This window comes from Ruditapes philippinarum, unplaced genomic scaffold, assembly GCF_026571515.1.
Source record: "Ruditapes philippinarum isolate M1 unplaced genomic scaffold, ASM2657151v2 ctg157_1_1_1_1, whole genome shotgun sequence".
Lineage (NCBI taxonomy): Eukaryota > Metazoa > Mollusca > Bivalvia > Venerida > Veneridae > Ruditapes > Ruditapes philippinarum.
In genome coordinates this window covers 577112-592507 of record NW_026854186.1, presented here as the reverse complement: position 1 = coordinate 592507, position 15396 = coordinate 577112, and the positions used below count along the sequence as shown (strand labels likewise).

Below are 15396 nucleotides of genomic sequence, written 5' to 3'. Positions count from 1 at the left end.
CCTTACAAAATTAATCAAAATTATGAAATAAAAAAAATGCTAGAAATGAAACACCATTAATCAACTTATGTTTCATATAGTTAAAAGAAATAATAAACTAGAAATGTGTCATCATGCCACAGATGCCCCCGCATGCAGCCAAAATTTCAGATGGTGCATTAATTTTTTTTTCATTTTAAGTTCAAAGCCCTTAAAACTTTTCAATGTTAACACAAACCATTTTCATACACTGTTCAAGGCACTGAAATTATTCAGTCTTAACTTTTTAAAAATAGCATATTGCATATTTGTAGCCAAAATAATGGCTAAAAGTATGAGTGCTGAAACTGAAAGTTCAAAATTTTTCCTACATTCAGGAAAGATAAGTTTGTCTAAAATCATTGAACCACAACCAAATTCAAACTTAAACTGCTTATTCCTAAGATGTATCTATATTATTTTCAAAGTGAAAGGGACATAACTCTGCCAAAAAATCATCAAACCATGACCAAATTCCAACTTGACCTGCCCATTCCTTTGACATATCTATATGTCAAATTTAAATTGAATATGTTACACTGTTGGGTAGATAATGAACAGAAACTGTAAATTTCATATTATTTTCAAAGTGAAAGGGGCATTAGTCTACCAAAAATCATTGAACCATGACAAAATTCGAACTTGGCCTGGGCATTCCAAAAACATATCCATATGTCAAATTTGAGTTGAATGTGTTGTACCATTGGGGAGATAATAAACGGAAACTAAAAATTTCATAGTACTTTCAAAGTGAAAGGGGCATAACTCTGCCAAAAATCATTGAACCATGACCAAATTTGAACTTGACCTGCACATTCCTTTGACGCATCCGTATGTCAAGTTTGAGTTGAATGTGTTGTACCTTTGGGGAGATAATGAACAGAAACTGAAAATTTCATATTATTTTCAAAGTAAAAGGGGCATAACTCTGCCAAAAATCATCGAACCATGACCATATTCGAACTTGACCTGTATTTTCTCATGACATATCCATATGTCAAGTTTGAGTTGAATGTGTTGTACCGTTGGGGAGATAATGAACGGAAACTGAAAATTTCATATTATTTTCAAAGTAAAAGGGGCATAACTCTGCCAAAAATCATCGAACCATGACCAAATTCGAACTTGACCTGTATTTTCTCATGACATATCCATATGTCAAGTTTGAGTTGAATGTGTTGTACCGTTGGGGAGATAATGAACAGAAACTGAAAATTTCATATTATTTTCAAAGTAAAAGGGGCATAACTCTGCCAAAAATCATCGAACCATGACCAAATTCGAACTTGACCTGTATTTTCTCATGACATAGCCATATGTCAAGTTTGAGTTGAATGTGTTGTACCGTTGGGGAGATAATGAACGGAAACTGATATTTCATATTATTTTCAAAGTAAAAGGGGCATAACTCTGCCAAAAATCATCGAACCATGACCAAATTCGAACTTGACCTGTATTTTCTCATGATATATCCATATGTCAAATTTGAGTTGAATGTGTGCAACCGTTCTTAAGATAATGAACGGAAACTGATGATGACGGAATGACAGAATGACCGAAGGACGGAAGGACGGAAAGGACGGAAGGATGGAAGGAAGGAAGGACGGAATGACGGAACAGGGTAACACTATATGCCCCGGCCATTACATGGCGGGGGCATAAAAAATAGTTTTATGAAAACTGCAAAAGGGATTATCAAAGATTCGAACTTGGCCTACTAGGTCACAACTTCGTCCTACTTACCACCTGTAGGCCATCAAGCAATATTAATTGATTTAATATCGAGATCTATACTATCAATAAAATCTTTAGCATAAATCATAATAAGTTACGTAAACTAACGAAACACCTCCTGAAAATGAGTCTTTGGTCAATATTGCCAGACAATACTTGCTTATTTAATAATCATAGCAGTTCCTTGACAATATTGCTAAGCGAGTTTGCTTCATATATGATGTTTTATTGTGAATAAACAGTTACCAAACATATTGTTCCTCTTTTCTTTATACTTGAACCATTAATTAGATGACCGTTGATTATTTGGCGGTAATTATCGGATTCTGAAGTATACAAAACGGATTTCGATGTCTGGTATAACGGTATATGTAAAAGGTAGAATTACAAGTAGAATTACAAGAATATCACTCGCCTTACAAAATTAATCAAAATTATGAAATAAAAAAAATGCTAGAAATGAAACACCATTAATCAACTTATGTTTCATATAGTTAAAAGAAATAATAAAAAAATAGTTTTATGAAAACTGCAAAAGGGATTATCAAAGATTCGAACTTGGCCTACTAGGTCACAACTTCGTCCTACTTACCACCTGTAGGCCATCGAGCAATATTAATTGATTTAATATCGAGATCTATACTATCAATAAAATCTTTAGCATAAATCATAATAAGTTACGTAAACTAACAAAACACCTCCTGAAAATGAGTCTTTGGTCAATATTGCCAGACAATACTTGCTTATTTAATAATCATAGCAGTTCCTTGACAATATTGCTAAGCGAGTTTGCTTCATATATGATGTTTTATTGTGAATAAACAGTTACCAAACATATTGTTCCTCTTTTCTTTATACTTGAACCATTAATTAAACTGATATTTTCTTATATTTATGATAATACAGTCATTTTCTATCCGGCGACTTGATGCTTTAGCATCAAAATCTCTACTTGTGCTGATTTTTCCCAGCCATTTATTGTCAATATAGACACCAGTGGTTTAGGCTTAGGAGCTATTTTATACCAGAAGGTAGATGGCATGGAATGAGTTGTGGCCTATGCTAGAAGAGGATTACGTCCAAATGAGCGAAACTATCAAGCTCACAAACTTGAATTTCTTTCTTTGAAATGAGCTGTGGTAGATAAGTATTACAATTATCTGTATGGTAACCAATTTCTGGTATGTACGGATAATAATCCTTTAATTAACATACGTTTTTACAACTGCCAAGCTCGATGCTCAATCTCATCGTTGGTTAGCTGCTCTTTCAGCTTACAACTTTACCATTCAATATTCTTCTGGAAAACACAATATTGATGCTGATATCTTGTCCAAATTACCAGGTGTTACAGAATGTGATAATGAAAAACAAAATTTTCTATATCCTGACATTCTAAAAGCTTTATTTCAAGCTGCTCTTGCTGATGTTAGGGAGCTTCCTGTCATTGAGTGTGTTTCTGTTTCTCAACATGTACTGAACAATAATCCAAGTGATAATTTTGATTCTGGTACCTATCTTAGTGACATAGATTGGCATGTTGAGCAGTCGAAGGATAGTTCTACTTCTAGAGTCCTTGATATTGTGAAAGCCAGTCATAAGTTGACAAGGCGCCAAAACGCCTTAGAACCCAAAAGTAAGACAGTACTTACGGGAATGGCCTTCTCTGTTTGTCAAAGATGACAATTTGTATATAAATGGTTTTGTTAATGGGCACCCTGTTATACAGCTTGTTGTTCCAAGTGTTTTTTTATGACATCATATTCTCTGGACTTCATGATGAAGCAGGCCACCAGGGCCGGGATCTAACCACATCTTTGATAAAATCTAGGTTCTTTTGGCCAGGTTGAGATAAGTTTGTTGATCAGCGTGTGCATGGATGTCCAAGGTGTATTCATCGCAAGTCATCTACTGGTTTAGGTGGATATGAGAATATCCTGGTGATAACAGACCACTTCACCAGGTTTGCACAGGCAATTCCCACAGGTAAATTATAGGAATTTACTCCTACCATTTCTAGGACTCCCACTCAACAGTCCAAAGGAGAATATTTCCTCCAATGAATCTTGCAATCCCCTTAACAGGTCTGTGAGTTCATCAAATATTACAAAATTTGATTTGCCCTCTTTAAGTTCTTCCACTTAGAAGTATGTTCAAAACCCATGGAAGTCTTCTTTAAATCCCAGTGCTGAACCATTTTATCCAAATCGTCTTACCCTTTTCAAGAAAAAACCTGCATGGCTGTCATCCACTGATTGGATAACTTCATTATATTGCTGAAATTAAGTTATAACACTGTTTGATATAATGTTTCTATTAATGTTGATAAAAGTTTATTATCTGTTTATGTTTGCTGATAACATTTGAACATATTTGATGAATTCATGTTTTCTATTATTTCCAGGTACGCATAAGTGCAGGTGTGACTGTATGTTATATATGGTAATCTGTTTTTAGGTGTACTTTAAGATAAATCAGCCAATATGTTGTTGAACAGTACACATGTGTTTTGTTTCAGATGTGAAGTTCTTGATACACCAGTACACTTAACAAAAGTTCTAACCGATCACTTTTTAAATTTTGATTATTTTATAACGGGTCAATAGATCCTTATAAAATTTTGCAGAGGTGATTTTTGTGTCATTTTCTACCGATTTGTGGAATGAAACATAATTAAATACGGTTCCATGCACTCACGCGGGAGACAGGGCGCGGTTTACACATTTTGGCACGAAATGTTCGTGCAGAGCGTGGTGAGTATTAAATTTTACATTGCATAAATCCTTGTTAACTTTATAAGTGAAAAAACATAAAACATGGCACGAATGTCGATGCAGGATCGTGCCATAGCAGTTGGAATGTTGAATGCTGGAGCCTCTATCAGACAGGTGGCTGTTCATAAAAATATTTATTTTTTTAAATATCAATAATATCAATACAGTATTATCTAAATAGAAAAATGTTATAGTTTTATTATTCTCAATATGTTCATTCTCTTCGAAATAAAATAAAAGTCGGATCTATTGGTATTATTCTTTTTCATATATAAGCGAAAACTCAGGGTGATCGGTTAGAACTTTTGTTCAGTGTAGAATATTTGGATTCTTATGCGCAGATAGTTGCTTTCAAACATTTTGTGCCACAATAATACGTTATAGATTAATGTTTGTCATAATAGAACATATAAATAATCAAAAGATTGGATTATAATAAGCAATTATGATTGAATCTAAATAATTTCATGAGTATATTACACCTGATACTCAAACTGAATCTGTCTTGATATCGAGAGAGCAAGGTGGTTCATTTACTATTGGTTACTGTAGTGTTATTACCAGTTACATAGTTATGTAGTATTTTAAGTAGTTTTCCAACAGGTATAGTATTTCTGAAGTAGTGCCATGGATACAGCTGCATAGTTTGCAGTTTGTGTTTGAAATGTCAGGACAACATTTTTCCTGTGAGGGGAACAAGGATGTCACAGGTTCATATGCGTACATGTATACATGTGTTATTGTTAGTCATTGAAATTGCATTAGTTGTATAAGAGAAGTAGGTCCGGACAAACTTTAAAAAAAAGAAAATTATTGAAGGGCCATAACTCTTACAAAAATCATTGAACCGGAAAATGCTGACAATATGCACAACTAGACTTGGTACTGATCATTCCTGTAAAGTTTGGATGAAATTGCACCAATAGTTTATGAGGAGTAGTCTGGACAAGTTTTGTGACGGACGGACAGACAGACAGTGTACAACTAGACTTGGTACTAATCATTCCTGTAAAGTTTGGATAAAATTGCACCAGTAGTTTATGAGGAGTAGTCCGGACAAGCTTTTGTGTATCTGGCAACACACAGAAAAAGACACCTTTTTATCAAAGGGCCATAACTCGGCCAAAATCATTCAACCGGAAAACCCGTGCAATATGCGCAAGGACTTGAGCTAAAGTTTCATTGAAATTGCATTAGTGGAATAAGAGAAGTAGTCCGGACAAACTTTAAAAATAAAAATTATGAAAGGGCCATAACTCTTACAAAAATCATTGAACCGGAAAATGCTGACAATATGCACAACTAGACTTGGTACTGATCATTCCTGTAAAGTGTGGATGAAATTGCACCAGTAGTTTATGAGGAGTAGTCCAGACAAGTTTTGTGACAGATGGACGTTCTGACGGACGGACAGACGGATGTTCTCACAGGACAGTAATTATGTAGCTACTCTATTGTTCTCTCTATTGTTCTTTTTAGCCACACAAAAGAAAATAGCCACATGAAAGCATTACACAATGAATGACATCAAAGCCTTCCGACTTCCCTTCGCGGCGTGCACGTCGCTCGGAAGGCATAGGTCACACCAGATGGGTGACCTAGTTAGGTCACTTAGCTGGCGTGACCTAACCAACGGCGAGGGGTGTGGCCCTAAAGAGAGCTGCTGCTCCCGGAAGAGGTGCCTTTCCTCTATTGTCAACCATTGTTCAACAAGCGAGGAATTGGGTCCTAGAGAAGGTCTACGACGAACGACAGCATGAAAAGACCTCTGTCGCGGCTCGACGACGTCGACGACGTTGCAGGCGAATAAGTCCTCCCTTGCAGGCTCTACGACCAGCAATCGTAATAGAGGCCGACTAGTCTGGGACATATGGGAAACCGGCGCCCAGTATAAATAAAACCTAAAACAACAAAAAATGACATCAAAGAGAAAGAACAGTTACATATTGTCCCTCTAGCAACATAATTACTGTCCTGTGAGTGCGGACGGACAGACGGACGGAGAGGTGATCCCTATATGTCTCCACTACTCCGTAGAGGCGACACAAAAATATTTGAATGCGCATAATTTGTGTATTTATAGGTTAATTGGTAGATTGTTTTAATGCCCTGATTCATACTTTCTATTTTGTCATTCATCATTTTCATTGATATTTTGCATTCTGCACTATTTTGAAAGATTTTGTTGGCCCAAGAGTTAATTCATTGTTTTAAAAAATTTTGAAAGAGCAAATTGTGTTTTAAGCCGCGGTAAAGGTTTTCCAAACCCGGTCAATTGAATCCTTTCATTTGGCTTCGACAATTTTTCCAACTGGGACACTTATGTAATTTATTCACATTCCGTAACTGTAAATAGTAAGATACTGGAAAAGTTATTACCCTACCCCGTTTTATGTTATAAGGTTTATTTTTCTCACAAAAAATATGTGAATTTTTGCATGGGGAAAGATTTGCGAAAATGATTTCTGGAATTTAATACAGTTTTTGTGATACCAATAATTAAGCAGGTACATGTTAAAAATATGCTGCTATTGTAATTGTTCTATTCAGTTGTTTAATACCTTTATTGTTCATATAATTGTTTGAAATATACATTGTCAGTTTGATAAAGGACCTGATCACACATTTCTTTGTCATATTTTGAAACATTCTTTTGTTATTTTGAATAACCTATTGTGTTATTAATACATATATTGTTTCATTAAAACAATCACAAATTTTGTGATTTCTTAAGACCAAACTTTAAACAAACAAGCAACGAGAAAAATAAATCTCAGAACCTGAACAGTCAAACTTATTCATGTAAGCTGCTGTATGAACAAGAGCGATCAGTAATCACATGTGTCGCCTCATAATGGCCAATTTCATGTTGGGACAAATTTTGTGACAGACGGACAGTGCACAACTAGACTTGGTACTGATCATTCCTGTAAAGTTTGGATAAAATTGCACCAGTAGTTAAAGTAGTAAAAATTATGAAAGGGCCATAACTCTGACAAAAATCATTGAACCGGAAAATGCTGACAATATGCACAATTAAACTTGGTACTGATTATTCCTGTAAAGTTTGGATGAAATTGCACCAGTAGTTTATGAGGAGTAGTCCGGACAAGCTTTTGTGTATCTGGCAACACACAGAAAAAAAACACCTTTTAATCAAAGGGCCATAACTCGGCCAAAAATCATTCAACCGGAAAACCCGTGCAATATGCGCAAGGACTTGAGCTACAGATCAATCCTGTAAAGTTTCATTGAAATTGCATTAGTGGTATAAGAGAAGTAGTCCGGACAAACTTTAAAATTAAAAATTATTAAAGGGCCATAACTCTGACAAAAATCATTGAACCGGAAAATGCTGACAATATGCACAACTAGACTTGGTACTGATCATTCCTGTAGAGTTTGGATGAAATTGCACCAGCAGTTTATGAGGAGTAGTCCGGACAAGTTTTGTGACGGACGGACGGACAGACAGACAGACGGACAGACAGACGACGGAGAAGTGATCCCTATATGTCGCCACTACTCCGTAGAGGCGACACAAATATGTGTTTAAGAAAGTTCGTCTACAAAGAAATCATCTTTGCGCAATCAAATGTTTGCAAATGTTTTCAATTCGCAAATATCGCAAATATTTCCATGTTGCAAAAGTAACTACTTATGCAGTACTTACCAAGTCAAAGATGCTTGGCCTGGCCTGGTTCCCAATGTGTAGCAAATCCTTGAATCCTTTTGTTATAGCTAGAGCCATTCTAGTGCCCTTTCTCTCTAACAATGCATTGGTAGCTACAGTTGTTCCCATTCGTATCCACTCTATATTGGACACATCAATAGGCACATCTGATGCAAATCTATTTCCAGTTTCCTGACAAGTAAAATGGTTTCCTGCGGTGAACATTTTAATGATATAAAGATATTTCATTTAACTATTTTCAACATTTTTTGGGGGGAATAAATAAACATTTGTATTAGGAATATAGTTGACAATTGAATAAACAATCAATATAGAAGAAGGTCTTTGGAAACTGGTGACCGTTGAAGACCGGAGAAGGTTGAACATAAAACAATTATTTCTTTTTAAGAAAATGCATAAACAGGGCTGGGAATCAAAACTGCGTCGTATCCTACAAAATGTAAACGAACGCCGCCATCTTGGAGCGAAAAATGTATGTTTTAATTATATACTCGTTTTCAGAGTTCACCATAAACTTCCGAACATAATTTTGGATCATTTACTAAACTTTCATTAAAAAGACTGCATTTTGGTAAACTATTTAAATTATGTGCTAGGTATGCTAATAACGTCCAACAACATTTCTTGTTTACGACTTAAGTCAAATGCAGAGGTCACTCATTGGTTTCATAAAAATGGAAATGTAATACAATTCTATTAAGGCTGCGTTTTTCGGTCGCATTTTATTACCTATCATAAGCATCTACAAATTCCAAAAAGCTGTATCAAATGCAATATACCGGTACATTGAAACACGTGATCGCACAACCATATGACAACGTTTTCTAGTGTTGCCTTAGCATGCTTATAAACTTGTTCCCATGAGTTCGAAATGGGAGTGATTACTATTTTTGATACAAAATTCAATATTCCAGTGTAACCTCTCCTGGACCCTGTATTAATCAGGAATGACCTTTTTTTTAAAAAAAGGAAAGAAATTCAAATTTTGAAAAGGTCTCTCGCTATCGGGAGAGAGCTAGCCTACCTTTGTTACTTGTAATTAGCAATAATTTCCGTCAATTCCGTTATTAGTTTATTACTTATGTCTTTTACGTGCCGATTTTATTGTATTCATTTTCTTAATAATCGGTGAGGACAGATGAGATTGATTATTTGAAACTGAACATTAAATTTTTAAAATCATATTATAAATGGTTAAGCTACAATATATTTTTCCAATTATTATCATTCTTTTCCATCAAAAACTTTAAATTTTCAAAATCGAGTTACATATATGATACAACTACAAATTATTTTGTAAAGAAGTTGTCCGTTTTGCAAAGGTATTTTTACGCTGTGCACCGATAAATTTGATACAGATATAGGCAGACATGATCTTACAACAGTATTGAAGAAGTACAGAAAATTTAGACTAGACTAGAGGCATGACATCTTAACATACCTTCATACTAAAGTGTGATTTTTATTTGATAATGAATTGCCTGAAAACTTAAGCAAAAGTTTTCAGAAAATGACTTCACGGAGGATTACCCCCTGTTTACATTGGAAATTTCTCTGTTAGTCATACCGAAATAAGAAGTTTAAATGTTATTCTCTTTATAATTAATTCAAATATTTATAATCTTAAAACTTCACACCAGAAGTTAATAAAACAAAGCTGTACGTACAGGACAGCAAATTTTTTGCTCGACTATTCTTAGTGCTTTTATTTATAGTTTAAAGGAGCCCTTTGAACAATGTTGAAATTTTTTAAACCACAAAAGGCCTTTTTTTTTTCCATATAAATTCAATGTTTCATAGGCCTTAGATGAAGAGTTTTTGCCTAAATAATGCAGTATTTGGCTTGACCTATTCAGAAGGTAATGTCACAAGGGTGATTGAGAAATAAAAACTAAATTACCTCAGAACATGAAGAATACATAAATTTTGACAGAAAAAGGTTCAAAGGTTGTTTTAATTTTTTTCAGAAACAGATTATTTTAAAATTTGAACATAAAGGAAAAAAGGAAAAATTTCAGTATTATTAAGTAACAGTTCAAGTTAACAAAACCCTTACATGAATTTCAATTTTAAGTTAAAAGGCGGAAAGAAAAATCAAAACAATAAATGCTATAAAATGGATCTTTGTTACCTAACCAATTATTACCTAAAAAAGAAAAGTGAAATTATTTAAATAAAGAAAATCCCAATGCGAAATTTTAATGTTTCAGCAAATTTTCAAAACTTTTCTTGAACATTTGTTTTTAATTGAATTTTAGGAGCGAATTTAAATGGCTTTTTAATTATTTCAAAAAAAAATTTAATTGGCGAAAATTTTTAAAATTTGTTCATTCGCCTTTTTTTTCCCCCAAAGTTTAGAAAATAAACAAGGGAAAATATTGCTTAATTTTTGGTTTTCGTCTTCCCTTTCCCCTTTTTTCGTTCCAAAATGGCGGCGTTTGTTTACATTTTATAGGATACGACGCAGTTTTGATTCCCAGCCCTGATAAATAGGCCTACCATTTTATGAATAATTCCGAGCAAAAAATAAATAAAGTAAACACACAAGTTTACGCAGAAAATATCTCTATTTATTATGGCAGATGCCACTACGAATATTTTAATTTTGTAGATTTTCAGTATAAACAATTTGTTAAATTTGATAGATATTAAAGAAACATTGATAATTTTCAAACACTACATTCAAGTTTTTCCACCTTAAACGGTAAAATAATTATAGAAAATTAGAAATATCCCGTAATAGTTTTTTGTTCTTAATTAGGTGTAATTCGGACTAATTCCCTACATGTAAATCTGTAACGTACCGGCAAACGGTATTTAGCTAGGTTTTCGAAAAGGTCTATTAACCAATCATGTACAGTTTACAGATCACATGCTCCTCCATGTACCGAAAACAGGTCACGTGCTCCACCATGCCTCAAAAGTTAAACGCGTACCAATACGGTCTCCAGACCGCAGGGAATAATATAATTCATTTAGTTGCAATATTAAAATCTTTAAAAAAGAGGACCATTATGGCCCTTATAATCGCTCACCTTATTATTGATGCTCTTAATACTATTAGCAATGATTGAAAGACAGATAAATGCCATTAACTTAAACTGATATAACATTCATATCTGAAATAGTGCAAATGTTAATAAGGTTTTTTTCATATATGCCTTTTTATGTGCTGTGATGTTAAGGAACATATATTTGAAGTTTGAAGTGGATACATTAAGAAATAAAGAAGTTGCAGTAAAAAAAAAAATTAATGAATAAAGAAGTTGCAGTAAAAAAATAAATATTTTTAATGAAAAATCTTAATCCAATGGAAGTTTTGCCAGAGTTATCAACCTTGTCACATAAGATGTGGTTGATGATAAGGAAAAGCATTATGATTTGAAGTTTGAAGTTGATGCTTTAAGAAAAAAAAATGTATATGTAAAAAATATTTTACTGTAAAATTACTGCATAAAAATCTTAAACTGAAATCAGGACACAGACGCTGGGTGAGGACAAGTCTCAATATATATGTCATATAGATAGCTGCATATGAAAAAAAAAAATGTTCTTTGTATCTGATTTATTTAATAACAATGATTTATGATGTTATAGTCTGGAAAAAAAACTGGATACCTACGTACATGTAGCCTGGAACAGTATTTCACTGTTGCAGCTGTTTATACTGCATAAAATACTTTTTTTGGCATGGACTGCATAATTCAGTTGTAATATTAACATAAATCATTTAAACTTTATATTATTTATTTATTTTTTTGGTCTACAAACCAAAATTTTCTTCAAAAAATATTTTCTAAAACAGGTTGGGGGGCGTCCGTGGCCGAGTGGTTATGGTCTTTGACTTCAAACCACTTGCCCCTCACCGCTGTGGGTTCGAATCCCGACAGGGACTTTGGATTTTTTCATGTGAGGAAGCTATTCAGCTAGCTTACGTAAAGTCGGTGGTTCTACTCAGGTGCCCGTTCGTGCCTGAAATTATGCCCGGAAGGGCACCTGAGGTCTTCCTCCACCAGTAAAGCTGGAACGTCGCAATATGACCTGCACTGTGTCGATGTGGCATAAAACCTAAAACAAACAAAACAAACAAAAACAGGTTGGATAACTTTTTGGTGGTCCCTTCCTATAAAATTGCATGACCCGCTTTTGGACAACTCGGTGCAATTCATTTGAATAGCGCTATCAAAATAATTCCTCAAGTTTTTTTTAAACGGTTGGTGTTGCAGGTAGATAACATATTGGGCATCAAATATCTACCAGCTGTGATCCAATATCTTTCGAGTTTTTATGATAAATAAGGCAAATATTGCAAATTTGCGTTGTCAAAGGCATTAAAATTTCACGAGAAACGGAAACGCTTGGTTAATCATCTGAGTGAATCTGATATGAATTACACGGATGTTTACATTTTTTTTCCGCTGTCAAGTAGCTAACATCCTAATGCACATGCCTGTTAGGTAAAAACATTTTTAAGCTCAAAACTGAATATTTCGTTAAATTACTGACTGATCTGTTATTGGCTATGATCCGCTATTGGCTAAAAATGCTACGACGGATGGACGGAAAGACCCCAGGGGTATAACATAATATAAGCAATTTTTTTAGGGCATATAATTAATGTACTCAATATTAGTGATCATCCTATGAAGTTTGACAGTTGTAAAACTGTTAACAATATCACGGATTTATATTTCAAGGATCGGACACTATCGTTTAGCTTAAAATCTCGTCGCGCGGTGCGTGGAATAGCACTTTGTATAAAGGTGGATGGCAACGCGCCGAATGCGAAATATGACAGATTTTCACAAGAGTATGTGGTGTTATTGCAGCTTTGTGAAAAATTACACACATATGAATGTATTGATACAGTATTATTTTGCATTGCTAAAGTATTAATATATGAAAATATGCTGATAGAAGGCTGCAACGCTGAGTTAAACTAGAAATGTGTCCATAGGACAAGGATGCCCCCACACGCCACTGTTCTGTCAATCTTATGACTCTAGGTCAAATATTTTTTGGACTACATGTGCCACAAGTTGAAAACTAAAAATCAACAAAGGGCCATAATTCTGTTAAATTTGGTTGCAGCAAAAATTCCTTCCTTTACTACCATCTACACATTAAGGTTGTTAATCCCTGGAAGTTTAAGCAAAATCTGCCATCTGGTTTAAGAGTAGTTGCGTTAACAAAATTTCTACATAGTATATAATGAAAACATCAACAAAGGGCCATAATTCTGTTAAATTTGGTCGCAGCAAAAATTCCTTCCTTTACTGCCATCTACACATTAAGGTTGTTCATCCCTGGAAGTTTAAGCAAAATCTGCCATCCGGTTTAAGAGGAGTTGCGTTCACAAAATTTCTACATAGTATATAGTGAAAAAATCAACAAAGGGCCATAATTCTGTAAAATTTGGTCGCAGCAAAAATTCCTTCCTTTACTACCATCTACACATTAAGGTTGTTCATCCCTGTAAGTTTAAGCAAAATCTGCCATCCGGTTTAAGAGGAGTTGCGTTCACAAAATTTCTACATAGTATCTAGTGAAAAAATCAACAAAGGGCCATAATTCTGTTAAATTTGGTCGCAGCAAAAATTCCTTCCTTTACTACCATCTACACATTAAGGTTGTTCATCCCTGTAAGTTTAAGCAAAATCTGCCATCCGGTTTAAGAGGAGTTGCGTTCACAAGATTTCGGGACGGACGGACAGACTGACTGACGGACTGACTGACGGACGGACAAGTGCAACGCTATATGCTCCCACATTGTGGGGGCATAAAAAGTACCTAATTTAAAAATATTGACACCCTTTTACTTCAAGCACAAATTATTACCACGATTCAGATAATTATTTTTTACATGGTTTCATGGTTGCATTGCAAAAAAATGTTTCTTGATTGCTTAATAACCTTTAAAGAAATTCATGTTTGAAATTTGTCTTTATTTCTGTGAATTATTTCCAAATGATTTGTATTTGATTACTGAATATTAGTATAAATATAGTAAATATTCTACTTATTAGTGTTACTGTGTGTTAAATATATTTTCAGATCATTCAAGACAAGCGTTCATATATAGATGAATTCATTAGATTGGCAAGGAAGAAACTTTTATTGGCACACAGAACAGCTGTTTTATAATATTATTTTTTATTTTCAAACAGAATTTTTTCATAGTTATGATTATCCTTCACAATTCACGTAAAATGATTTATTTGTCATATGTTTATTTTCATTATTTCTCAAAGAAAGGCTATACAAATCTAGTTGTATATTTTCAATTTCATTAATAAATGTTAATAAAGAAAATAGATTTACATTGTATTTATATATATCCTCTTCAGAATCATTTTCTTATTACACATACCATGGACTGTAGTTAAAGACCGAGCACATACAAAATATACATTCAAATTCTATTTGTTTTTGAAGATTGAGTGTCGCAATTATCACATGTAACCCGGTAATGAAAGTTTGAAAATAAAGTTTTTCAATTATCTCTTGTTACCTGGTAATTAACCCCCTTCAAAAGTAATTAAACTTCAAAGAAAGTTAAGCGATGTGTAAAAAATAATCAACAGTTACTTTTATTTCGCATAATACTGACTCAACACTTGTAAAGATTTTATTGTTTCTTCTTAGCTGTTAAAAAAAAATCCAAAAAAAAAAGGGGGATTTTTATTTTTTTTTAGCGTTATACATTAAAAAATCAGGGGGGGGCATGGGTAAATAAGAAAGAATAATTAAAATATACGAGTGACAATAAAAAGGCCGGAATCGTGACAGCCACACGAGAGTACTTTACTGTTATGATGATTGTCTACTTCACTGCACCGACATTTGAAAACAGATTTACAAAAAAAAATAATGATATTAATGATGAAGGAAATTTAAATATTTTATGAAAATGGCATTATTGACAATATCAACAATATTTTGTATTAACAAGACATGGCGTCAACATGGCCATCCCCCGCCGAATGGGTTTGCTCATTGGAAGAATGTATATGTAGTAGAGCAGATAAATCAATTTTAAGAGGCCTTTTGGTAATGAAAACTGATGGCTGAAGTGATTACAGATTTGAAACCTATATGAATACTGATGGCTGAAAATAACAAAGGGCAATAACTGAAAAAATAATGCAGGGTAGGTCATCATTCTTGTGTGCTGCA

The 15396-nt window shown here is 33.9% G+C and overlaps 1 protein-coding gene across 1 annotated transcript in view; it reads right to left on the bottom strand.

Annotated features, from left to right (window-relative positions):
• The window catches only part of LOC132739330 (5-oxoprolinase-like), a 150781-nt gene that overhangs the window by 104956 nt on the left and 30429 nt on the right, over positions 1-15396 (bottom strand). Inside the window, exon 3 of the mRNA XM_060727027.1 lies at positions 8200-8391. Within this exon, the coding sequence (XP_060583010.1) occupies positions 8200-8391 (192 nt within the window). The remainder of the gene's footprint in view (positions 1-8199; positions 8392-15396) is intronic.